Source organism: Panicum virgatum, chromosome 3N (assembly GCF_016808335.1).
Source record: "Panicum virgatum strain AP13 chromosome 3N, P.virgatum_v5, whole genome shotgun sequence".
Taxonomy (NCBI): domain Eukaryota; kingdom Viridiplantae; phylum Streptophyta; class Magnoliopsida; order Poales; family Poaceae; genus Panicum; species Panicum virgatum.
In genome coordinates, this window is record NC_053147.1 from 32736086 (window position 1) to 32762289 (window position 26204).

The following is a 26204-nucleotide window of genomic DNA, read 5'->3' on the forward strand; positions in this document are numbered from 1 at the left end:
TGTAAATTAACATTACGATAATATTTAAGTGTTAAGAAAAGAATTATGAGAGAATTTGAGACCTACGCATTCGACAAAGAGCAATAGAAGGAATAGTTGATAAATAACATGGGTGAATTATTCTAATTAATTTTGCAACCTCAATCTTTATTTCGGGTGTAGTTCCTAGCTCTGACGCATACGTGTTCCCAATCTAGTTCCAACTTCATTGCGGTACTTCAGTTCTTTAAGGTGAGCAACTCGCGGTACTCGGCTGCGTTTCATGGACTGGAACATGTGTGTTCGCCGTGAGTTGAACCGTTGAAGAGTCCAAGAGAGCAGAGGACTAGATGCGTGTATCCTCGGCTTGCCGTTGTCACTCTATCTTCTTCTGTATAGCTCGCTAGGGTAGATGGAAATGGAATATAATGGGCTAATGGCTATGTAATTTCAGACTTCTGTGTTTGTTCATGTGGATAATCAGAAATCGATACCAATAACAATAATACGAGATCCACGTACATAAAGAATCAAATTGAGTTTTCTGTCTAAGGAGGCAAATATTGGTCATGAGATAAGTAGCAGCATAACAGCAAGCATGCGAGTTCATGATAATTGTTCACCAAAAAAATTGCACCAGATCTTTCGACACTACAAACTAAACTAGGGAAGCATTCATTTTGCTTACTTGCAAGCAATAAAGAATAAGAACGTAACAGAGATGAGCTAGGATGTTAATCACTATTATTTCAACAATTCAGTTGGTGTGGCAGCTGCCATAAATAGATAAATTCTACATGATAAACTACCTCAATTCTGGCTTAAGTCTTGAGCATTCAATGGGTTGTACAAAATTTCCACCAAAATAGGAGTTCTTCCAACACTAAGATGTTGATATAGAAGAGAGGTTGGCTTAACATACACTACTGCTCCCAAAAAAGGGGTATAGTTCCCACACAAGAAATTTTGCTCAGTTTATATCAAGACTAAGCCTTCCATTATTTCCCCAGGAACAACCAATGTTTTGCTGCCTCCATTTATCTGTGAGAAAAGAAGTATTTCAGCTCTATCATAACTTTGGACTACAAAAGGACTGCCATGTGCATGTATGAGGCCTGGATTTTGATGTTTGACAGATAACTACAACCAGGCATCTAATGCAGCAAAACAGAATTTGAAGTATATAATATCTGCAGAAGCAGTAACAGTGAGACTTAATTTCATCTCTGTGTGATTTACTATCACATAAGAAAGGCTTCATCTATCTGAGAGATGAAATAATGGTAATCTGGGTACATGCTATCTGGATCAACAAGGAATATGAACACAGCCATTTTGCCAATAATAAATTAATGGGCTTTTAACATCACAATTATAGTTCGTCTTCTGAGAAAATCCACATCTTGGGTAATAAACAGAAAAGTCTTTCAAAAGCTTTAAGTGATGATCATTGCAGATGGAAAAGTTCACAATCATCTTACCATTCAAGACAGGTACAAAGGTTCAGGTTCAAGCTACAGCAGCAGTAGCAGATACCTCTTCCTTTTTGTCTGTGACTTCAGTTGTTTGGTTTTTACCTGCTTCTAACTGCCTTTGCTTTGCCAAAGCTCTTCTTGCTTCCCTACGGAAGTCTCTCTTGGCAGCACGGACCTCGTCAAAGCCCTGTTCAATTTTAGCCTCTTCTTCAGGAGGGAAAAAGCCTACTTCCATTTCAGCCAGCTCTGAATACATCTTTTCAATCTTTGCTTTCCACGCTATCCCCATCTCAGTATACATTTTGTTGTAAGGTGTCTTCAGGAGGTATTCATCTATACCACCAGCTTTGTCAATGCACCGAAGTGCATGTGTTGTAACCTTAACTCTAATGTGACGGTCATGAATATAGCTGAAGAGACGCTTCTCTTGAACATTTGGCTTCCATGATCGCTTTGATCTAAATAAGAAAGAGTTAATTTGATCAGAAGATTATAAAATTAAAACCATAAGTTTGGATTTGCATGTGCTACATAAAGATATTTCCATCACTACCAAGATATTCTTAGGAAATGTTACTGCCCTGTGGAAAGTTTATTACAATGGCATCATTTTTACGTGCTGATGCAGAAGAATATTTAGTGTTAAGATTTAAGAAATCTGCCACTACAGTAAGGAAAGGTAACGATCCAGATCTTAACATCATCTCTTTCAAGAGATGGAAGTGTAGACAGTAGAGGCCAGAGTAATCCCCACAAATTTATACTAGTTGTTTATCAGATTTATTACTCTAAGTGTAGAGGTTATAAATGGCACCAGAGATGCAAATCAATGCGCTTCAGTTATTGAATTCATCAACTAGCTGAGAATGGACACTGACTTCATAAATAACATCAAAATGTTAGCAGCTCAATTTTCACTCTCATTGAGCTGAGAGGATGACACTCAAGTTGGGGAAGTTTTCTGGGTTTTTCTTCATTCACACTCACAATGCCATGCCTTCCAACGGGAGGGGTGGCCACGCTTTTATACAAGGGCTGCAGGGCAACCAAAACACACACCAAGGACTAGTCTAAGATGCTGTCCTCTAGGTCCTAATTGTTGTCCTCTAGATGCTGTCCTCTAGATGCTAAAGCTAATCTAAGATGCCAATGTGCTGCAGCTGCAGCAACCACCACGCAGCAAGGACCATGCAAGGTCTGAGATGCTGGTCAAAAGAAGAACTGAAACCTGTCCTAGGTGGAGACCCACAAAGACCGAGATGACATAGACTTATTCCTTCATTCTCCCCCTAAGTCTTGTCCGTCGTCTTGTGGGAGGGTTGAACCATTCCGGTCCTGGAGCAAAGCTCAAGGAACTTGATCCTCCCAAGGGGCTTGGTGAGCAGGTCCGCAAGCTGATCCTTGGTGTTGATGTAGCTCGCCTTAATGCTTCCTTCCTCCAAGCAGCCTCGGATGAAGTGATACCTCACCCGGATGTGCTTGCTCCGTTCGTGGAAAACGGGGTTCTTCGCCAAGGCCAGAGCGGACTTGCTGTCCACCCTGAGCTCCACTGATCCAGTGTCTCTGCCGAGTAGATCACCAAGCAGTCGAGCGAGCCAGAGCGCCTGAGTCGACGCGGTGGAGGCCGCTATGTACTCGGCCTCGCAGCTGGACAAGGCCACCACCTGCTGCTTGACCGACTGCCAGCTAACGAGGCACTTGCCGAGGAAGAAGAGGATCCCGCTCGTGCTCTTGCTGGTGTCGATGTCGCCGGCGTGGTCGCTATCACTGTACCCGACGAAGTGTGCCGCTCCAGGGCACCTCGGGTAGTGGAGACCGTGGTCGAGAGTCCCCGCAACATAGCGGATGATCCTCTTCACGGCCTGCTGGTGCTCCGTCGTCGGTCGCTGCATGAACTGACTGACGTAGCCGACGGAGAACGCCAAGTCCGGCCGTGTGTGGGCGAGGTAGCGGAGGCTCCCCACAAGACGCCGGTACTGAGTAGCGTCTACCTCCTCCGCCGTGCTGTCACGGCTCAGCTTCAGCCTTTCCTCCATCGGAGTGAGAGCTGGGTTGCAGTCGGTGAGCCCAGCGAGCCCGACGACGCGCTTGGCGTAGGCGGTCTGTCGAAGTGTGATCCCGGAGTCGTCCTGGTGCACCTCGATCCCCAGGTAGAAGGAGAGAGGCCCCAGGTCGCTCATCTGGAAGGTGGCCTTCATCTCCTCCTTGAACGCCGCCACCTCCGCATCCTTGGTGCCGGTGATCACCAAGTCGTCGACGTAGACACCCACCAGCAGGGCATTGCCTCCTTTGCCCTGCCGGTAGATGGCCGCCTCGTGCGGGCTTTGCTCGAAGCCCATCCCCTTGAGCGTGGAGTCCAGCTTGGCGTTCCACGCCCTCGGGGCCTGCCGCAAGCCATAGAGGGCCTTGCGCAGACGTAGCACCTTACCCTCCTTGCCGGGGATCGCAAACCCCGGCGGCTGGTGCACGTAGACCTCCTCCTTCAAGTCGCCGTTGAGAAACGCCGACTTGACGTCCATGTGATGGACACGCCAGCCCTCCTGGGCAGCTAGCGCAAGGAGGAGTCGCACGGACTCCATCCGTGCCACGGGAGCGAAGGCATCGTCGAAGTCGACTCCCTCCTGCTGCACGAAACCTCGTGCCACCAGGCGAGCCTTGTGCTTGACGACGGTGCCGGCCTCATCCCTCTTCAGCTTGAACACCCACTTAAGGGTGATCGCGCGGTGACCGCGAGGGAGGTCAGCAAGCTCCCAAGTGCGGTTCTTCTCAACCGCATCCATCTCCGACTGCATCGCGGCACGCCATGCCGCGTGTCCCTCGGCCTCTGCAAAAGACCGAGGCTCGCCGTCGTCGCACTCGAGGTGCAACTGCGCCTCCAGGTCGTGAGGCACCAGTCCCGGCACCGGCTGATCGCCGAGAAGGTCCTCCATCGTACGGTACCGCAGCGGCTCACCGTCGTGGTATGCGTCGATGCGCTCCTCGTCGTGAGAGAGCGGAGTAGCGAACTCCACCGGGCTGTGAGCAGGTGCTGGAGTAGGCGTGCCCGGAGGAGTGGCTGTCGGTGCTGGAGTGCGCGGCGTCGCCGGCTGTGGTGGTACAGCTGAGGAACTCGGCGCAGCCGGAGTCGTAGCTGAAGGGCGTGGTGCCGCCGGTGTGGCGGGCGCCGGAGTCGGTGGAGGCTCGGGGACCGGGGTAGGCACGCTCGGCGAAGAAGAGCTGCCTACTCCCCCAGCTCCCTCGAAGTGGACGTACTCGACGGTGAAGTCGTCGTACGTCGGAGTCGAGCCGTCGTCCACCGCCTTGTCCCACGCCCATCCTCGCCCTTCGTCGAACACAACGTCGCGCGCCGTGCGCACACGCTGTGTCTCCGGGTCGAGAATGCGGTAGGCCTTCGAACCCGCCGCGTAGCCGATAAACACTCCCGGAGTGCTCCTGTCGTCGAGTTTGCCGATGTGGCCAAGCTCCTTGGCGAACGCGAGGCAGCCGAAGACCCGCAGGTGGGAGACCGCCGGCTTGCGCCCATACCAAGCCTCATACGGCGTCATGCCGTCGAGTGCCTTGGTGGGCGAGCGGTTGAGGATGTAGACGGCCGTCACCACCGCCTCTCCCCAGAAGACAGTCGGCATCCCCCTCTGCTTGAGGAGGGCCCGGGCCATCCCCACAACCGTCTGGTTGCGCCGCTCGACGACGCCGTTCTGCTGCGGGCTGTACGGCGCGGAGTAGTGGCGCTGGATGCCCTCATCCGCGCAGTACGCCGCGAACTCGGCCGCCGTGAACTCGCCGCCGTTGTCGGTGCGCAGCACGCGCAACTTACTGCCGCTCTCCGCCTCCGCAGCAGCCTGAGCACGCCTGATGGCGTCCGCAGCCTCTCCCTTGCTGCCGAGGATCATCACCCACATGAAGCGGGAGAGGTCGTCGACGAGCAGCAGGAAGTAGCGTCGTCCTCCCGGTGTGACCGGTGTCACCGGGCCACACAAGTCCCCGTGTACGAGCTCGAGCCGCTCCTTGGCTCGGAAGCTCGCCTGCTGGGGGAAGGAGTGCCGCCTCTGCTTCGTCAGCACGCAGACGTCGCAGAGCTGCTCCACGTGGTCGAGGCACGGGAGGCCTCGCACCATCTCCTTGGCGCCGAGCCGCTTCAGGGCCTCAAAGTGGAGGTGCCCAAAGCGCTCGTGCCACTGCCATGCCTCGTCGTCCCTGCGAGCTGCAAGACAAAGAGGCTGGGCCACCCCGACATGGAGGATGTAGAGGCGGTTCTTCCCTCGAACCACCCTGGCGAGAAGCTGGCGACGGTGGTCCCAGATGCGGAGGACCCCGCTGTCGATCACCACGCGGGAGCCGCTCTCATCGAGCTGCCCAAGGCTGATGATGGAGTTCCGCAGCGCCGGGATGTAGTAGACTCCGGTGAGCATCCGGTGCTCTCCGGACTTGGCGGTGAAGATCACGGAGCCCACGCCCTTGATCTCCACGGCGGAGGAGTCCCCGAACCTGACGGAGCCACCTACGTCGACGTCCAGGTCGGAGAAGAACTCCCGCCGCCCGGTCATGTGGTGCGTGGCGCCGGAGTCGAGGTACCAGCCATCGACCCTGTCGTCGTCGGAGCCGTTGCCGAGGAGAACTCGGGCATGCGGCTCGTCGAGGTGGAGTAGAGCGGTGACAGGCGGTGCCGCCGGCTGCGGCTCCATGTCCCCGTGGAGTAGGAACAGAGCCGGCTCGTCATCCGGCTGGGCCTCCGCGACGTGGGCTTGGCCCCCACGCCTCCGCTGCGGGTAGTCCCTGGCCCAGTGGACGGGCCTGCCACAGTTGTGGCAGGCGTCGTCTCGTGCCGCCTTGGGCCTGTCAGCGGCGCCGCCCTGAGCATCTCCGCGGGCGCCACCCTCGGCGCGCCCTCGTGCCCCGGCTTGGGCACCTCCGCGCCCCTTTCGCGGCTTGCCGCGCTTGCGGCCACCAGTCGAGGAAGAGGGCTCCCCCCTCCTCCTGTCACCGCGCCGAGCCTCCCACTGCTCCTGAGTGAGGTGGAGCTTCCCACCGATGGAGATGCCTCCCGAGGGAGGCTGTGGCTCGTCGCTATCGACGACCTTGAGGCGACCTATCGCCTCCTCGATCGTCATGGTGGAGAGGTCTAGCAGAGACTCGATCGAGCGAGCGGTCTGCCTGTACCTCTCGGGGACGCAGCGGAAGAGCTTCTCGACGGCTCTCTCCTCGTCGTAGGTGTCGTCGCCGAACTGCACCACCTTCTGCAATAGAGTGTTGAGACGGAGGGCGAAGTCATCAACATCCTCACCTGGCTTGAAGGCCAGGTTCTCCCACTCCTTGCGAAGTGCCTGGAGAGTGGTCTTGCGGGCGCGGGCGCTGCCGATACGTGCCGCAGCGATGGAGTCCCAGGCCTCCTTGGCAGTTCGCTTCTTGGAAAGCGTGAACTGCATCTCGGGCGGGGCTGCTGCGATGAGAGCATCCAGCGCCCGTCGATCCTCATCGTAGTCGACGTCGCCGTACCGGACTGCCTCCCACATATGCCGCACCTGGAGCTTCACCTCCATGACCGCGGCCCACTCGACGTAGTTGGTCTTGGTGAGGGTGGGCCACCCACCGCCGGGACCGACGTCCCTGACCACCGCCTGGAGGCCGTGGTAGCCGGGGGCGCCGCCGCGCGCACCCCAGCCAGGAGCGCCGCCACCGCCCTGCGCGCCGCCGCCAGGGGCGCGGCCGCCGCCAGGGGCGCCGCCTCTGCCCTGCGCGCGGCCTCCGCCGCCGGGTGCGCGGCCCCCTGGACCGTCGCCGGGCGCACCGCCAGGCGCGCCGCCGTCCAGGCAGCCGCCGGGGGCACCACCAGGCGCGCCGCCGTCAAGGCCGCCGCCAGGCGCGCGGGCCCCTGGATCGCCGCCGGGCGCGCCGCCGTCCAGGCCGCCGCCGGGCGCGCGGGCCCCTGGACCGCCGCCGGGCGCGCCGCCGTCCAGGCCGCCCGCCGGGCGCGCCGCCGTCCAGGCCGCCGCCGGGCGCGCGGGCCCCCTGGACCGCCGCCGGGCGCGCCGCCGTCCAGGCCGCCGCCGCCGGGGTGGGCTGCTGCCCACCGCGCGGTCCGCTCCCTCCCGCGCTCTCTCCCTCTCCAACTCCTCAAGGTCCTCGTCGGCGGTGGCGTCGCCGGCGATGGAGCCGCTGAGGCTGCCGCGCAAGGTCTCAACCTCGACCTCCGCCGCACGCGCTGCATCCTCCGCCTCCTCTGCTTCCACCTCCGCCCTGGCCGCTGCCAGCTCCGCTGCAGCCAGCCTGGCCGCCCTCGCCGCTGTTGCAGCGGCTTGAGCCGTCGCTCGCCTGCGCTCCTCTGCCGCGGCGAGCTCGGCGTCTCGCTGGCACCGTGCGCTCGAGGCGACCGAGCGCTGAGACGGTGCATCGGACATGGCGCGCCTCCAAGGGGCTGTTGCGTGGAGAGGGGGAAGGGAACGGGGAAGAAGAGGCAGCCGGAGCTGCTGCTGTTGCAGCGGCTGCTGCTGCTGTAGTGGCTGGTGCAGCTGATGCTGCTGCTGCGCTAGCTGCTGGTGGTGGTGGCTGGGCTGCTACCGCGGCTTGGGAAGGGGAGGAGCAAGAGATATCCAACCTACAGGAAAGTACGGCTCTGATACTAGATGTTAGCAGCTCAATTTTCACTCTCATTGAGCTGAGAGGATGACACTCAAGTTGGGGAAGTTTTCTGGGTTTTTCTTCATTCACACTCACAATGCCATGCCTTCCAACGGGAGGGGTGGCCACGCTTTTATACAAGGGCTGCAGGGCAACCAAAACACACACCAAAGACTAGTCTAAGATGCTGTCCTCTAGGTCCTAATTGTTGTCCTCTAGATGCTAAAGCTAGTCTAAGATGCCAATGTGCTGCAGCTGCAGCAACCACCACGCAGCAAGGACCATGCAAGGTCTGAGATGCTGGTCAAAAGAAGAACTGAAACCTGTCCTAGGTGGAGACCCACAAAGACCGAGATGACATAGACTTATTCCTTCACAAAATAGATTCCTACAAGAAATTATTTAAAAAGGTGGAGAAAAAATGCAATAAAAAATGATTGATGTATTATCTTTGCATAATAAAATGCAGATAATTCATAAGGTTGCACCGGCTATGTTAAGACAGTGACATTGATCCTGAGATAATGGGATTGCAAGGTTATTTGATTATGATTCTCAACATGGCTGATGAATTTAACTGAAATTGAGGAATCATGAAAGAATTTAGTTGTATTGCATTAAACTAATGCAACAACATGCTGGAACCTCAGCTGCTGTTTCAAGAACTTCTTTTCTCTTCTCAACCAAGCTCAGAAATTGTATATCAGATGCTAGCATCATATGGTATGCCATATATATACAAAATACTAGCAATTTTGTTGGTTTGGACATTCCGTCCAGACATCAAATAACATATGATCCAAACTATTAATGCCAAATGTTCCAAAGGTGCCTGATTCGGCCATCAATGCTTCCAATGCTCCAGGCAATAATAAGGAAATGGTTCGGTCAGGCAACTAAAACTTCCAAGATGGTATTTCGAGGTGTCCAGGCCAGATGGGAGGTGCAACTGAGCAGTGCAGCCTTGCCCTCCCCAGGTAGCGCTGATCATACACAATTTTCTTCTCTAGTCCTATAACTTTGTGCATTTCCTTTGGGGACTTATTCTTGTGATATTTGCTTCAGCCCTGCATCCAGGACGGTATATCCTAATTTCACACTGAAGGCTGAAATCACGATATTTACCATCCAGCCCACCAAGTCTATACGAACACACTGCAATCAATTACAAAACCTTAATCCCCATTTCCAAAACTTAATTTCTGCAGACAGCATCTACGCGCATGGATCAGGATGAAATTGCCATGGTGAAGAGGCGAGATGGCTCACTTGTTGCCGCCGTCCTCGGAGACCTTGTTCCCGAACTGGATGTGGCGGCCGGCGAAGATGCCGCGCTTGGCCCGCCCCATGACGACCTTGCTGTCGGGGAGCATGTCCTTTACCAACTTCATCAGCTCTGCCGGCAGCTTCCCATCGCTGCCCACGCGCCGCACCACCTTCTTGTACATCTCCCGTGCCCGGAACGACATCTTGCTACCAAATAGTCATATATTTATTAAGCTACTAAACAGTCATATATTTATTGAAGAACAGGGCAGTCATATATTTATAAAGAACAGGGCAAGAACAGGACAGCCATATAGAACTACTGGAGTACCTTTCGGAGTCAAAATCGGGTCCGAAGAAGGAGGTGGCTCGTCTTCACCAATTCTACGAACTGCTGGTACAGTCTGATAAAAGCATAAAGTAACTAGAAATTAGAAAATGAGATGGTATACAAGTATAGGAGTGATTGCTACAACATATACACATGCTGAATTTAGAAGAAATTGATGTAAGAACTTAGAAGCATGGTTTTTGAAAAAAAAAAAGTATTGATTACTGACCAAATAAGAACTAGAATGCTACTAAATGAGTGACCTTGCGAGGTGACTGAAGCCTAACAATACTAGGAAAGAGACATCTGAATGTGAATGGCCCCAGGAAACTACCAGCTACTGATGGGTCAGCCTGCAGCGATCAAACACAGGGACCTCAAACATGTCATACGCCTTTCATGTTGGTAGAAAGAAACGAAACGCAGAAGTAGCCTTTTCAAAATATGAAACGTCTAGGATTTCTGAGATGGAGATCCAAGACCATATCTAGCATCAGTCTGTAAACCTATGAAGCTATGTACTCCCTGGGAATAAACCAAGCTGCATCTTGATTCAATTAATTTGTACTGATAATCAGTTATTGCAAAAGGATGTGGAGATGCTATCAGATTTGTAACTTTTAGTCAAGTGTTCTGAGCTTTCTGTATTGACAGTCAGTTTTGAAAGAAAAAAAAAAGGACATATATGAGCTGCAGATTCAATTATATTGCCACCATTCCTTGCCTGACACTGGCCAGATTACAAGTAAATTTGCAGAAAGTTACACACAAATAATTGAACCATTACAAGTTAGATGCATTAATTAAGCATTAGTCGCAGAAGACCAGATTTATAAACCTTAGCTGCTGAAAAAGCAGCGTACATAGTTTCTCTAATGTACAGAACAATTGCAATAGTTGTGAAAGACATTTAATCTGGATGATTCAATATATATGATTTCATAGGAGATGCACAATTATGACAGTGGCATGTAATCTATGTAGCCACAGTCATAGATCTTCTCTGAACAACAAAAATACAATTTTGCAAGTAGAAATGATTTTTTCAGTAAAATTAGCTTTCACAAATGAGGTGTTCGATCATTTAAATCTTGCATCAATCATGGCCTGGTAGGACAACAAATGCATGACAATAAGTTCTGCTTGGCTGTGATCATGTTCATTTGTACCCACTGAAAGATAATTAAAATGAAAGCACTTGGTCCCATGGCAAATAGCAAAGTTGCAGAACATGTTGACGAGAAAAAACGGGGAACAGATGAATCAAGGCCTAATCTAGCTTATTTTCAGAACTGCAATGCATGTCTGAGGTCAAAACCTCAAGATTTATTTTGGTTAGGAATTAGCATCCACAAACCCACATGAATGTAATTTCCAACAGATTAATCAAAGGTCTACATCCACAAACACACATGAATTTTACATGCTTTTAGACTTGTAGGTATCCTTCGGCACGTTATAAAAAATCCTTTGGCAAAAAGAAAGCATGCCAAATTCTAAAAATAGCAGTGAGGCAATGACCAATGATCCAACAGGTCAACCTAGCTCCTAGATTCGAATCTCTGAGCTCACCACACAGTCAGCGGCCGGCCGGAGCAGCGGGGCGGTGAGTTCAGGGGCGGCCGGAGGGGCGGGGCGGGTCCGATCCGGCGGAGAACGGCCGGCCGGAGGGCGGCGGCGCGCCAACCCTAGCGAGCGGCGCTGGTAGGTGCGGAGGCGCGGTGGGAAGCGACGGGAGAAAAAGAAGCGAACCGTTTTTTAGTCTGCCTGTTCGGCTGGGCTTGCGCTGGGCTGAAACGGCTGCTCCTCGTGACCGTTGGGCCGATGGTTTGTGATTGTTGTCAGCGTGGAATCCTTTAGTGCTAATCAGCCCTGTCTAGCTGCTATTCAAACCGAACCGACTGAGTGAAAGCAGGGGTAGATGATGCTTTTAAATTTGTACTCCACCAAAAGCTGCTTTGGGACAAAAGCAGATTGAGGAACCCAACCAAAAGGACCCTAAAGCTATCAAACATGTCTTCAGAAGCAACAGCAACAACTTACATTGAACTGCTAAGTATTGTCATGTCCAATATCACAATTTGTTCCAAAAAGTAAATCTACAAGCTTACTCCGATGAGAAGGCACCAATTTTTCCTCAGATTACGCAAGCACGAAAAAGCAATTAGTTACAGCAACGACCACATGCAAATTGAGGAACAGTCGCCGTCTGCCGCTGCTGATCTTGCCGGGCAGCGAGAAGGAACGGCTGGTTGCCTACCGCCGATGGGTAAAAGCGCCCGAACAGCCCGCATGGGCGGTGCAGTGGCGAGTCCACCAGCGCGTGAGAGCAGAGGCACGGGGTGGGAAACGAAGATGACTGCCGGCTCGGCACGTTTCCGGAGCTGCGACTTGTGGAGTCGTCGCCGGCGGGTGACGTGCGTGTAATCGCATCGCACCTCGGGGGCCTGGCGCTGGGATTGGATCAGCCATAGCCGGTGCCATCCTCAACGCCACCGCCGGTGCAGCCCGAGCAGGCAAGATCCAAGAAACGCAGAGAGAGGAAGGAGGAGAGAGGCGGCGGCTTACTGGTGAGAAGCTCGCTGCTGGTGCGCCGTCGCCTCGCACGCCATCGCCTGCCCCTCTCCGCGCGCCGTCGCCCGTGAGCGCACCATCAGCTGTGCCCTGTCGCCCTCCCCTCTCCGCGTCGATCCGGATTGAATCCGGAGGGTGGGAGGTGGAAATTGAATCCGGGCCAGAATGGAGGGGAACCAGGCCGAACCGAGCTCATTTCCAAATCGAACCGTCCAAAACGAATGATGCTTCCACTCCAGACCAAGTTGCAAATAAGGTCACTTCGTCCCGGTCGAAACAGAGGGCGTTCCGGGCCGAAACGAACGAGGCCTTAACCACGTCCGGGAAAAACGAGGGGCTTTCCTTCAAATCCCTGTACTCTCCTCTCCTAATTTGCATCACTCCCAGGGGAGGGCGAGTGGGCGACACGGGTGTCTCAACCCTAGCGATGGCTGCCACCCTCTCTCCCTTCTCTTCTCGACCTCGCCGCCAGTCCGCCACCGGAGCGAACCGCCGAACAAGTGCGCGGGGCGTTCGCTCTCGAGGTGGTGGTGGCTGGGGCGGGCCCCTGTTGGCTGGTGGCCGGCAGCGCGGGTTTGACACGCGAGCGGCGCGTCGCGTGGAGGCCGGCGACGCTGAGGGGCTCGGCGGACATGGAGTGGAGTTGTCGTGGGCGCAGTGTAGGCGGCGTGCTGAGGATGGCAGTGGCGCGTGCTGTGGTGGTGCACCAAGGGACAACGGCGGTGGCACATGGAGGGATAGTAGCAAGGGCGTATCCGTGGCGGCACGGAGAGAATGCGGAGGGGTGCTAGTGCTTCTTGTAATTCATTATCACCGGGGCTAGCACCGCCCATGCTCGACGACTTCTTCGGATTCCTTTTCTCCCCTAATCTCAACCCTAATGCATACGGGTCTGGATCTTGGGAGCAAGCAATGCAAGAAAGCAACGGGAAAGGCAACGCCAATGCAGCCCCGAGCCTAGACCTCATCGTCGTCAGGGCACACTGGTGGACCTAGCGACGAATCTAGCAAGAAGGCAAGAACTCTAGCGCCCACAAGAACCCTAGCACCAGTGAGAGAAGAGGGCAAGGAAGGCAAGGCTGATGCGTTACCGGCGAGAAGGCGGCAGAGAGCATGTCGTGCTACCGCGCCATCGCCGTCCTCTTCACCTCGTGCTGCCGCCTTGTCACCTCACGTGCCACCGCCTCCATGTCTTCAGGTTGGAGCCGTCGCCTCTCGCCCTCGCCTGGCTTCATTCCGGGAGGGAGGAGGTGTGGCTTCGTTCCGGGGCGTGGAGGTAGGAGGGAAGTCCGATCCAGCCCAGGGTTGGTTCTAGGCCAAGACAACCAAACAGCGGTTCCGGACCAGGCTGGTTTCATTTCGGGTCGTTCCAATCCATCTGGTTTGGGTTTCATTCCAGGCCATTATGGGCCAAAATGAACGATTAGTAGTGTGATCTGCCCTAGAAAAATGATTGGAACTTGGAAGCACCACAGACTAAAAAATTCTAACCTGAGGGGAAAAAGGTATATATAACTACTAGATTGAAATAATAAATCACATGGCTTTCAGAGAGGAAAAATCTTCTTGGGCCTTCACAATCTGGCAGCACATATGTCTAACAGAAAATTCATCTAAGGCCTCGTTCGTTTTGGGCCGGAATGACCCGGAATGACCTTCAATCCGGCCGGAATAAAGTGGCCCGGTTTGAAATCGGGTCCGACCCGGAATCGTCATTCGTTTAGGCCCAATCTGGAATGAAAACAGGCCATTCCAGGCCGTTCCACGCCGGAATCGATCCGGACCTCAAGCGTCCAGGAACCAATCCAGGAGAGGCGGCGCGACTCGAGGGCTCCCGGGCTCCTAGCGGCGCGGCGCGACTCGAGGAGAGGCGTGGTCCTGGCGGCGCGCGAGGCGACGGTGGGCGAAGGCAAGGGCGACGGCACGCGAAGGCGAGGGCTCGGCGACACACCGGCGGCGAGCTTCTCCTCGTCCGCCTTCTCGCCGGTAACGCGTCACCCTCGTCTTCTTTGCCTTCTTTTCTCCCTCGGGCGCTAGGGTTCTTGGCTTCTTCTTCTTGGTTGTGAGGTTATAGGAGATGTATAGGAGGGGAGCAGGACGAGCAGGGAGGCAGATCTGGAGAGATGGGCTCCGACGAGGCAGATCTGGATGAGGCTGTGATGGCGTCCGTGCAGAAGGTGGCCATGGCGAGAGCTCCTTCCCGCCTTGGCTCACAAATCGGGCACTCCTGAGATGCTGGCGCTTGGTAAGTCGATCAGCAGGAGCTACAGGTAGAGCTCTGCTTTTCTTCTCTTTTGTTTCGTATGTATAATGATGATTGTTGAATTGTGGAATTACCTTTTTCCTATTCTATTCGCTACCTTTCAGAGGTGAAAAGTGGATCTTAGATATTACCTTCTTGTATAAAGTAGTTGAAGTTAAATCTCAGTCTATATATTTGTTGTTGTTTATCCTTGCTTTGCATATTGCCTTAATCTCCTATATATATCTCCTATATCTATAGCCTTTTCATCATTAACAAGTCTGGTGGCTCTTGCTGTCCTGTGAGTAAAATGTGTAATACAACACTTCAGTCCATCATTACTCGTTTCTTAGAGACCTGAGTGAGAATGAACTGGTATGGCCGATTCCTACTATACTTGGCAACCTATTATACACTGGCAAACTGTTAGTATCATCAATCAACTATACTTTTCTTTCCCAAACCATCTACCTTTTCTTTTATTAATGGTTTGTACAACCATTCCTTTTCGGTTATTTACATGGCAACAAACTTACTGGACACATACCGCCAGAACTGGGGAACCTGAGTAAACTTAGCTACTTGTAAGTAACTATTATCTTAACAGTTTTGCATTTATGTTGATGTGTGATCTTAATGAAGTTCAACGTTACTTCCATCCAGGCAGCTGAATGATAATGAACTAGAAGGAACCATTCCAGCAGAGCTTGGCAAGCTCACAAAATTATTTGAATTGTAAGAACCTATCCCATATTCAAGTATACAAATTAATGTTTATTTTGCTCTCTGCGTTTCTGTAAGTTGTATAAATCTTTAGAAATCTTGCCAACAACAAGCTTGAGGGTCATATTCCTGCAAACATCAGTTCTTGCAGTGCACTGAACAAATTGTAAGTTTGTAGGCATGCATTTATCACAAGTTTCAATAGAACAATTATGTGTTTCTCATGCCTAATCATTTTATTCTGTTCTCAGCAATGTTTATGGCAATAGACTGAATGGCTCTATCCCTGGTCAGTTAGCATGTTTGTAGTTTCATAGTTTCAGTTTGGCCAAATATGGAACAACTCCTGTCAGCAATTCACTTCATTGTAAGTTGTAACAACCATTGTTACCAAGCTGATATCGTGGATTAGGAAACGTTACTTGTATAACACATTGTATGCTTCAAATTTAGTTTTCAACCAAGCATGCCACAACTTGAGTTTTTTTATTACTTCTGCGTCATTTGTTTTCTGTCTACCACTATTTCCTTTATATGCTGCCCTGCATCCTACTCTTAAAGAAAGACTTTGCATTTCCTTACCAAGTCACCGAGCCATTCAACTTTTTGATGATGTTTTAAGAAAAGAGAAATCTGACAGCTTCTTCTCGTGATCACTATGCAGCCTTATTTTAGATAATCAGGACGATGACCAGTGGCGGGTTGGCTTGAACTCAGCTATGTTCAGAAGGGTGTCCATCCATGTGTTCGGGAGCTGGGATGCAGTACCTGTGTTCTGCAGCAAACTTGTTCCCGGATAATGTCATGTAGTGTGAGTCTTGCTTTTGCTTTCTGTTGACTGGAGAATCGAAGAGTTTAAATGCCTTTTTTAAATAGAATCAAGCACAGCTGAAAGGTTAAAGAGAGTAGTATATGATAATTTGTTTCCTGTGCTGGTTTGAATCCTTGCTTAAACAACCGAACATATTTTTTTTATGAAAGTAATGATTCCTAGGCCAGGAACCAAACCAGACCAGGGTTGAGTGACACGGGTGGAATCACTCAAACCAGGTCTGGAATCAAAACAGGCCTGGAATCGAAACTGGACTGCGGAACAAGGCCAAAAGGAGGAAGAGAGACAGACAAGGCTTCTTTTTTTCCTGGACAAATCTGCTGATGGGTCATGGGCCTTCATTAGACTCTCACCTAAAAATAGAGCCCACAATGGTATGTCTATACGTGCAATCCCTGCTTGATGCATTTCAGAAAAAAAAACATGTCTTCCAATAACTTCTGAGAGCCTCCCATTCTCATTGCTCACTATTAGCCTCCATTCTTTTTTTTTCTCCTATAATAACAAAGTTCTTGACCGTCATCGCTTTCTCCCCGATAAAAAGAAAAGGCAACGCGAACAAAAAACAGGGAAGGCCAGATCTCGGCCGTCTAGTTAAGATCGAATGGCATGAGTCGCATCCAGCTGTGCTGCCATCCTCGCAAAAGGTGAGAAATCAACACTACCCTTTGATTTGTTCAGGTAAAAAAACTACCCTTTGATGCAGTAAGAACCGGGCTTGCATGCAACCTTCAGGAGGGGCCTCTTGCGGCGATGATGGTCGTCGAGGAGTCCGTGAAGAAGGTGGAAGAGAAGGCGGTGAAGCTAGGCATGGTAGCCAAGGATATCGCCAGCGCCATGGCGACCACGATGGAGGAGAAGACGGCGCTCTAGGAGCCGGACCCCAAGACCGGGTACTATCGGCCGGTGACCGGCACCAAGGAGGTGGACGCTGCCGACCTGCACGCCGATATGCTCTAGCAGAGGATGCTGCAGGACAGAAGCAGCAATCCCTTGTGCCTGTTGGTTTGGTGCAGGCGCGGTCTGTCCCTGATTGAAGATTACCCGGTGCAGATGGCTGCCTATTATTAGTCATCTTTAAGCTAGTCTCAATGGGGAATTCATAGATGATTTTATGGCACTAAATATTATTAATTTTGCTAACGTGACAAGGGAAGAGAATGATGGAGTTTCATGATATGTGAAGAGAGTTTCGTCACTATAAAATCCATCTGACACAGTGTTGACGCGAAACGATCACACACCAAAGCCCGAGAGCCCCGTACGCCAAGCTCGAACTGCACTTGATTCAAACCAAGGCGTGCCAGGCAATTTGACCTGTAAATTGACATGAAAACAGCAAATCGTCAAATACAAGAGTATATCGGCTGGATTTCCAAATCACTCTTACGCAGTGTATCGGCAAGGCTCTGCCGATACAGAAAACGATAGCAGATCAGGTATAAAAAGCGATCTACAGGGAATCGGCAAGAAGCTGCCGATACCGATATGCAACTAGACGGCTAGATCTAAAACCGACAATGCGCAAACCTATATAAATGTATGGATCTGAACAAAGCTAAGATTATAACCGATCTAATCAGCTTTACAAGATTTATCGTGATAAACTGAGAGCTTACAGTCGATTAAACAGATTACTAAGCCGGATAAATTATGAATAGATTTAAACGAGAAAACAGCGATGCGCCCGAAATCAAAGCTTAGATAAATTCAATAAATTTTGAATAGATCTGAACGAAGCCACAGCGATGTGCTCAGAAGTTAAAGCTCAGATTTACTCGGTAGACGAAAACTTACCAGCAAACCAAGTCGCTCGAATGTGAGGCGTCCTTGATCAGCTTGAAAGAACTCGCGAAAAAAAAGATGGCGAAGCCGCCGAAGGAAAAGTAAATTGCAAGTAGTAAAATTTTGTTGATTGGATGTGTATCAATCTTTTACAATGGCTGGGGGGCTCATATTTATACCCCACGCTAACACAATCCTAGTTGATCACAGTAAAGCACGATTCTATTCTAGAAAATAAAACTAATTCTAAAACAAGATAACTCTTGCCAAACCGAAGCTGAAATATCTTGTCAACTCCACTTTCCTCCGGTCAACAAGATCTCCATTGGTGACGCACGATCACCCTTCCAAATCCACCGTTCGCGCCATTCAGAACCTTTTCTCCTTCGCAATATTCTTCCTTGACACGTGTCAAAATCCGGTGTCAACATACAGTTACCTAGTTCCTAATCTACGTAACTGTGCCATGAAACTGTGCACTGAGACTGGCGACCCATTTGTGATACTCCAACAAGATACTCCAATCACAACGATGGTGTTGGGGTGGGATTTTTTATGCATGATTCTGTTGTGATGGGCACACGCTGATGTTGCTGACGTTCCAACTCTAATGACGAATGTGTATAGCACATCAACAGTCACTTTCTATGCTTTAACTGCTCATGTGGTCATCTGAGTCTGATGCGCACATCATATACCGGCATCAACAATGAGAGCACGAAATACCAACACTAATAACAGCGCTAGTTGGACCTTTTGGTCCACTACCCCGTTGCATTCATGGTTGGAAAGTGAACTAATTTCCACAAGCACAAGAGAGCAAAACTCCATCTTCTCTACAAGAAAAGGTGCTTTGTTTGGTTTCAGCCATGAGGGTGGAGTAGCATCTTTTGTTGGAAGTTAAGCTGTTATGCATAACCGGACTTTTATAGGGCGAAGCTATATAGTGATTAGGGGTGCTAATGCACCACCTAAAAATTAGAAAAACAGTGATTATATCTAAATTTTCACCATATTTGCACCTCGTGACTCAACTCAATATTGCAGCCACAAGCAAGTGCACCCCCTTCAATTTGCTCTAGCTTCACCACTGAACTCTTAGGTGTGGAAATAATTCAATTAGATGCCATCTAATGTGGTGTGTCACAGCTAGAGAACTAACCTCTAGGACCGGTCAGAAACCCTGTTTAGTACCTGGCCCCCAATCGGTACTGGTTGCTCAGTATTAAATGAGGCCGGTGCTAAATGGTCTATTTAATACCGATCGGTAACAAGAACGGGTACTAAATGGCTTTGCGTCCAAAAAAATAAAGAAACAAAATTGAGGAACCCCCACGAGACTCCCGCACACGCGCATCGTCGCAAGCCACAAGTCACGCGTAATATGCGCGTGGAATCCGAGCTCTTGACCTCAAGCCTTGCGCGAATCTTTCTTACCATCACCTACATAACACAATGATTGAATGGAAGAGGCTTTTCATTTGAAATAACCCGTAGAGGACCATTTTGTACCTAATCATAATACCACCTGGTACGAAAATGTCACACTTTAGTTTCAGGTGGTGTTATTCGGTACAAAGTGATCGAGCCATTTTAGTACCAGGTCAAGACACCAACCGGTACTAAATATCACCTCTTAGAGTACCGGGTGGTGTCTTGATCTAATACTAAAATGGCTCTGTGAGCTTTCAAATTTGACCCGGTACTAAAATGGCTCCGTGCTAGCGTGCTAGCTTTAGTACCGGACCAAATTGTAACCGATACTAACGTGCAGGGATGGAAGGTTGTTTTTCACGTGTCAACTATGTAAGCTACAAGAATTTCAACCTTACAGATAAGGCCAGTCTCAGTGTACAGTTTACATAGCACTGTTAACAAAAATGAGAACTAAGTAAATGTGCAAGTAAGTTTCATAGGGATGAAACTCTTCTCTCATCCCTATGAAACTCTATCCTCTCTCTCCTCGCCATGTCAGCGCAATTGGTAATGTAGTATAGAATTTAATATCATGAACTCTCCATAAAACTTATTGAGACTAGTCTAAGAGCAAGTATTATAACAGGCTACAAGCATGATGAATGCTGAGGTGAAGGAGAAAGAAGAGGAAAGAGAGGAATAGCGGGCTTTAAACTTATAGCCGGCTTCAGCATAGAAAAAATACTCTGTGAGAGAGATAAATAGGCTATATATTAATGATGAATGACTAACTACTATACCAATAGACGGAGAAGTAGGCTACAAAGAATCATTATAGTTAGCAACATGCTCAATTATTAACCTTGTTCTAAACCCAACCCGAATTTGCAAAACTGTTTTGAACGTCATCAATGATTGCCCCCCACCCCAAACCAACCCACCCCCGTACAAGGAATATTAATGCTAGTTATGTGTATTTATGAGCAAAAAAACATGTCGCTGCGATAGTAGGCTTGTTCAGCTGTGCTGTTGTTCCTTCTAAAATGACTTCGTCTTATCTTCAAGAGAAAAGTTCATTTGACCCCTGAACTTATCACCGAGTCTGAAAAACCTCCCTTAACTCCAAAACCAGATATTATGCACCCCCAACTCGTGAAAACTAGACAAATAACCTCCCTGCAACAGTTCAAAGTGGTTTTTGGGGTGGTTTTGCTACTATGGCATGCGGGCCCCACATGTCAGCCTTTTCCCTCTCTCACTTACATGTGGGGTCCATATGTCATCACCTACCTCGCTCTCCCTACCGCCACACGCCGCGCACCCGCGCTGCCCGCTCGCGGCCGGCCATGCCGCGTCACTGCTGCCCTCGCCGCGCGCGCACGAGGACGAGGGGGAGGCGGCGAGCCTCACCGCGGCTTGGACGGGCAGAGAGAGGCGGTGGAAGGGGTGGCGCAACGGAGGGAGGCGGCGCCAGGCGGAGGAGCACGTCGGGAAGAGCCTGGAAATGGTCGGGTGAGGGCCCGAACAGCTCAAGAGAAGGGAGGATGAGCTCCCAGCGCAAGGAATCGAAGGCAGGCTCACTAGAGAAGGAGAATCGACGCCGGCAAGGAGCTTGGGGCAGCTGCAATGGTGGAGGGGAAAATGGGGGCTAGGACCGGCGTGGCGCAGGCAGAGCTCCGACGGATGTGGTGGTGGGAGCTTGGGGTGGCGACCGAGGTCAACATGAGCCTGCGGCGGTGGCCCCACTCGCGGCCTCGCGAGAGCTCCCTGTGGCAGCCGACCTTCACGGGAGCCCGCGGCGCTTCTCGCGGGAGCTCCCCGCAGCGGTCCAGCTCAGCGAGAGCCAGGGCGCGGTGCGGCCGGCCGCGAGCGGGCAACGCGCGCGGCGAGTGGAGCAGCGGCGCGGCCGGGTAGCGCGGGCGCGTGGCGTAGAGTTGGTGGCGGCGGGGAGAGCGAGGTAGGTGATGACATGTGGACCCCACATGTAAGTGAGAGAGGGAAAATGCTGACATGTGGGGCCCGCATGCCACAGTAGCAAAACCACCCCATAAACCACTTTGAACTGTTGCAGGGGGATTATTTATCTGGTTTTCATGAGTTGGGGGTGCATAATATCTGGTTTTGGAGTGAAGGGGGGTTTTCAGACTCGGTGATAAGTTCAGGGGGGTCAAATGGACTTTTCTCTATCTTCAATAATGAAGCTACCTTTTTTATGAAGCTGGAGTCATTTGACAAAATTTTGTAAAACAACTTATCAGTACAAACTGGGTAATTTTATGAACAATTAATTCTCAGGGAACGAGGAGAAGCTGGTGAAGGAAATTTTATCGGCTCCTTCATTTTAGTGTAAGCTATTTTGCAGTTTCGTGGGGCCTTTTATGTAAAGCTGTTTTCTTTTTATCCGTTGATAGGGCTTCCTCAAAAGCCACTGGAGAATCCCTACCACACATAACCAGATTTATCAACACGCGTACGAAGTAAATATCCATTGATATCTAAGATTTACTAATGCAACAAGCCTCTTTTTACAACATAACTGAAACAGAATTCCTTGTACCAGTTGCCAGACTGAATGATGACTCCATTTTCTGAAAATGGAAGTTCATAGACATCTATCTATGTTGTATTGACTAAAGCTCTTATAGTCGAAATACATGAATCTTCAATTTCTTATGCATATTTGTTTTTCAATTAGAAGCTGTTGCGTCAGAAATCATTGAAATCTCAATTTAAAATCTTAACCAAGATGATCTTGTATCTGACTGACCCTTCTACACTATGATTACTTTGTGATTGTGACAGAACATGCTCAGTTCTTGATTGCCTTCCAGGTAGACTTGTAATGTTTGAACAGATTGCAAACTTCTGAATTAAGCTTCCAACTGAGTGATCGTGACCAGGTTTGGAATCAAAGCACTCAGATGATTACAATATAATCAGAGACTTTTCTATCTTCTGAGCAATCTGGATTCTGGAACTCTACGATGTCTACAAATCTCCAGTTACTTCTGTATTATCAGTAAATGACCAATTTTGTTACTAATGTTTCTACCCGTTCATTCATATACCATGAAATCCACTTTCATCAAATGTTTTATGCAAAAACACAAACACACGCCAACCAGTGGCTAGTCCAACACTCCAACTGGCATGGCAGCTACCTTATTCTCAATTACATCAGGCCATAACCTCTCAGCTGTAAGCCATAAAAAATGAATACGAAACCAACCACAGTATTTTTAAAAAGTAAACTCACAAGACGAAAACATAGCAAACTTAGTCCTGAAAGGAATCGAAGTGTCATAGTAAATGATGCTTCTGAATATCAAAACATGAAGGTTCACACTGAACCTCCTAAAAGTACAGCTTTAATCTAACTCACACAATCTAACAATCTCTGAGAGGTATAGAGGCAGCAGATAAGGAACTAGAAAATTACCAAATAATAATGACAAACTAGCTAGAGAGCAGCAGAAATTACTGTTTAAAAACATTTACAGAATGTTTGATGCCAACTATGGCAGATTTTTTTTTCATTATCTTCCAACCTGAGAGAAGAAACATTTCTCTCTCGAGTTCGAGAGGGCACAATTTAATGAAGCCTTCAACCAACTACCAGTCTACCGTCACATATAGTCAAAGCACACCAGAGAAGACACTGGATTCAACTATCGCAACTTCACAAACTCATTCGATGGCCAGCCACATGAAGCTGACATCACAAGGTAAAGAGCATAATTTCCGGAGGGAATTCATAAGGTCTCTCTAAACTATCTAAAACTATACATGAAACATAACATCAGGTTCTTTCTGAACTGCTATCGAATCTCAAAAAATTAAGGAGTATAGAGAGCAAACATATTAGGTACTAGAAACATTAGCAAGTGATAATTGTGAGGTAGCTAGAAAGCAGCAGAAATTTCCATGTCAAAGGTAATAGTGTTTTATACTAAGAAATTTTCCTTGCTTATTGAAGAAAATTGTAGATTCCCAAAGGAAGGTAAATCTAGCTGCTGAAATCCCTGTAGCAACAATAATGTTGTATAGCAAACATTACTCTCCTTTTTTAGGGGGGAATTTTGAACCCTCATTCCTTCTGGAATCATGGTACCAAGGAAGTGTTGTTCTTGTAAAGTAAAAGATTACTGATTTAAGCTTTCTCAAATCTCAACGTCTGGAGACAGACTTCATGGAAGTGGTAAACTAATGAAGTTTACAATGACCAACCACAACAGGTAACAGCACAACATCCATAACCATCAGATTCAACAACCACAACTTAAATATTCATTCACATGCCGCAGACATGACAAGGGAAAGATCATAATTGCCGTAGACTCATAATAAAAATATTTGAAAGGTCTTAAATTGCTTCTTCAGTTGCCCCTAAACTGTCTGAAACATTGGCGAAACATGAAATCGAGTACTGAACTTGCTATTCCATCCCACATCTAAAAGCTGGGACCTTTCAAATTTCCTCTCTTTATTAACGCATCTACTAATAAGAGTCTAAGACATACGGAGTACATCGCCAGCAGCAGTAGTAGCTTAGAGCAGCAGTATCATTGTCTCTGCAGAAGCGGAATTCTAAAACGCACCTCGCAGGCGCAGCTTGGCGGTGGCGACCCCCGGTTTCAGCATGAGGAGGTCGTTGCAGTCGAACCCGCAGCCGCAGGTGGGGCACTCGAGGAAGTTTTCGATCCCGAAGTCGGCGGAGGCGATGCCGACGGAGAACTCGAGGTTGTCGCCGCGGCGGGTGACCTCGACGATGTTGATCCAGAGGAAGAGGACCTTGACGGAGACGCCCTGGAGGTTGGAGAGGTGGTCGGGCTTGATCTTGCCGGTTATCTTGGTCTGGTAGCGGAGCGAGTAGGAGCCCTGGATGGAGAACTCGCAGACGGATTTGCCCGCGCCGGACGCGGAGGCGTCGAGCGTGGCCGTGAAGGCGCCCGTGGAGTTGTCGAGGGTGTAGGCGACCACGCCCTTGGGGAGGATCCCCGGCGGGAAGTCGTAGTCCGCGAGGGCCTGGTAGGCGGTGGGCTTCGCCGAGGCGGCGCCGCCCGCCGCGGCCGTGGCGGCGACGGCGAGGAGGAGGACGAGGCGGCGGTGCTGGAGCTGGAGCATGGCGGATTTGGGAGGAGACCGGTGGAGTGAGGCTTTGGTTTGGTTTTGGAGATTTTTGGGGGGGGGGGGGGGGGGGGGGGGGTGCGTTTAGTGTAGTCTGCAGTGTGTCGGTTCTTAAACGCCGGGTCCTACACAGCCTGCTCAGCTAATCCAACCGACTCATGGCAAAGAATCTGATAGCAAAAGGGAAGAATTTTTAACATCGAAAAGTTGACATCAGTTTAGACTAAGTGGAATGAAATCAGTTTCAAAATTTTCCTTTATCTTATTTTGATTTTTTTAAAAAAATTAAAATAGACAACAATAAAGCACTACCCAACATGTATTGAAACAGAAGAGGTACTTTTCTCTCCTTCTTGACTACCATAAATAGAAGATGTATTTTTTTCTCCACCTCACCTGCCATGTAGCAACATTCATCAAGATTTGAATAGACCGTACATATATAAGCACAGACTCAAATTTGGATGTCATTGTTCCGGAAATTTTATATGTAGCTCCCAACCTTGGCCAACTAAAGCCAAACAGAGATGGCTTTATTTTGTGGGAGCCAGATTAGTACATGGCATCCTTTCATGCTCAAGCTCAAGAATATTCTTGCACCCTTCAACAGGGATTAGCATCTACACACGCAAGCCTATCGTGTCCCTAAGATTGAAGGAGCACGTGTACGCTTGGTAATTGAGCTTTCTATTCCTTTTCAAAAAAAAAGAGCTTTATGTGACTACAAACCTTGTAGTCGGGTGTAGGGGATGTTGGATTTTTGGCGAATTCCTTAGACGGCGCGCGTGTAGGCGCACGGCGCGTCTCCGCCGTTGCCTGCTGGGCGAGCTGGGGGTTGGGGGAGGGGGCGGCCAGGGAGGGTGGGAGGTGGCGGCCTTTAGGTTTCCAGGTTGCCGGGGGTGGGGGCGGCTCCATGGTCACCGGACATAGAGAGAAGGTCGGGGCGGGCGGCGGCCAAGCGGTGGTGGCTGTTCGGCCGGCGGAAGGTGTGGCGGCGCGGGAGCGCCGCTGGCTGGGGCAAGGCAGGACATCCGTTGGGCTTGTGCCGGCGGCGGGGGCGGCGGGATTCGGCGGCCGTGGGCGGTGAGGAGGTCAGCGGGGGCGGGTGGCGGGCGGAGCGGTGCGGCGGCGAGTCGCTGCCGGCCGCGGGTGGCGGTGGTGGTCGACGGTGGGGGTGCCTATTGTGTGAAGAAGAAGAAGAAGAAAGAGGAAAGAGAAAAAGATGAGGAAGTTAAAGGAAGAAAAAAAACAGTAGAGGGTACCTCTTCATTTGCCGCTACATGTAGCAGCCCGTGAGCGCTAGCTAGTGGCCCCCGATTTTTGGGTGTGTTGCGAACTTTTTGTTTTCTACGGGTTACGTATTCACTAAGGGTGAAAGCTTTGAGCCGGCTCTAAATTACATAGTGATGAAGCCAGAATTTTAAACTTACGTATTCCCATTTCCAAGCCAACAAAAGACTTGATCGATCAATGTAGAGCCTACCCATGTTTTAAGCTCTTCAAGTTCATGAATTGGTTTCTTCTTCAATTTATAAAGCTATACAATAATCTTAGTGCGTATCCACCTAATTTATCCTGGCGGAGGGATCCTAGCGACAAGTTTGTAATGTGGAATAATCTTCTTTCACATCTTACAATTGTCGTTTTAAGTCAGGATCGGAGGAGGATGAATTTATTTGGACATTAAATCAAAAGGGTGAATTTTCAGTAAAATCACATTATCTTGTTCTGATTCATCAAAGCGTTCCCAATTGGAAATTAAAAACCCCACTCAAGATCAAAGTTTTTCTTTGGTACCGTCTGAAAGGTGTTATTCTAAGAAAAGATAATTTGACCAAA

At 50.0% G+C, this 26204-nt stretch overlaps 2 protein-coding genes and 1 long non-coding RNA gene across 19 annotated transcripts; 1 reads left to right on the forward strand and 2 right to left on the reverse strand.

Annotated features, from left to right (window-relative positions):
- Positions 1-684: 684 nt before the first annotated feature.
- Positions 685-11404, reverse strand: LOC120665738 (54S ribosomal protein L24, mitochondrial-like). 4 transcript variants are annotated; one of them, XM_039945400.1, is made up of 5 exons: positions 11239-11402; positions 9667-9739; positions 9339-9538; positions 1461-1912; positions 685-1020 (listed from the first exon to the last, which is right to left on the reverse strand). In XM_039945400.1, the coding sequence occupies exons 3-4, from the start codon at positions 9536-9538 to the stop codon at positions 1489-1491; spliced, it is 624 nt and encodes a 207-aa protein (XP_039801334.1). In that variant the 5' UTR covers positions 9667-9739; positions 11239-11402; the 3' UTR covers positions 685-1020; positions 1461-1488. The 4 variants fall into 4 exon arrangements, with proteins under 4 accessions (XP_039801334.1, XP_039801331.1, XP_039801333.1 ...); XM_039945397.1 differs by having other exon boundaries at positions 9339-9542; XM_039945399.1 differs by lacking the exon at positions 11239-11402 and adding an exon at positions 11208-11226 and having other exon boundaries at positions 9339-9542.
- A 2632-nt stretch (positions 11405-14036) lies between these two features.
- On the forward strand, positions 14037-17198 carry LOC120665740. 14 transcript variants are annotated; one of them, XR_005671315.1, is made up of 6 exons: positions 14037-15066; positions 15146-15217; positions 15300-15371; positions 15457-16016; positions 16187-16684; positions 16773-17198. It is a non-coding gene; the product is annotated as an uncharacterized LOC120665740 (long non-coding RNA). The 14 variants fall into 14 exon arrangements; XR_005671307.1 differs by having other exon boundaries at positions 14039-15066; positions 15300-16016; positions 16187-16411; positions 16547-16684; XR_005671312.1 differs by having other exon boundaries at positions 14039-15066; positions 15300-16016; positions 16187-16411; positions 16582-16684; positions 16744-17198.
- Positions 17199-23478: 6280 nt separating this feature from the next.
- Positions 23479-24428, reverse strand: LOC120665741. Its single transcript, XM_039945402.1, has one exon. It carries the CDS (start codon positions 24360-24362, stop codon positions 23826-23828), a length of 537 nt encoding a protein of 178 aa, XP_039801336.1. The 5' UTR covers positions 24363-24428; the 3' UTR covers positions 23479-23825.
- Positions 24429-26204: the final 1776 nt, after the last annotated feature.

Bases quoted from the DNA above. Each gene is read 5' to 3' on its own strand.
- LOC120665738 (XM_039945400.1), bottom strand. From the start codon at position 9,538: ATGTCGTTCCGGGCACGGGAGATGTACAAGAAGGTGGTGCGGCGCGTG. The intron at 1,913-9,338 runs GTGAGCCATCTC...TTTCTTATTTAG, and splicing joins TCCGAGGACGGCGGCAACAA to ATCAAAGCGATCATGGAAGC.
- LOC120665741 (XM_039945402.1), bottom strand. From the start codon at position 24,362: ATGCTCCAGCTCCAGCACCGCCGCCTCGTCCTCCTCCTCGCCGTCGCC.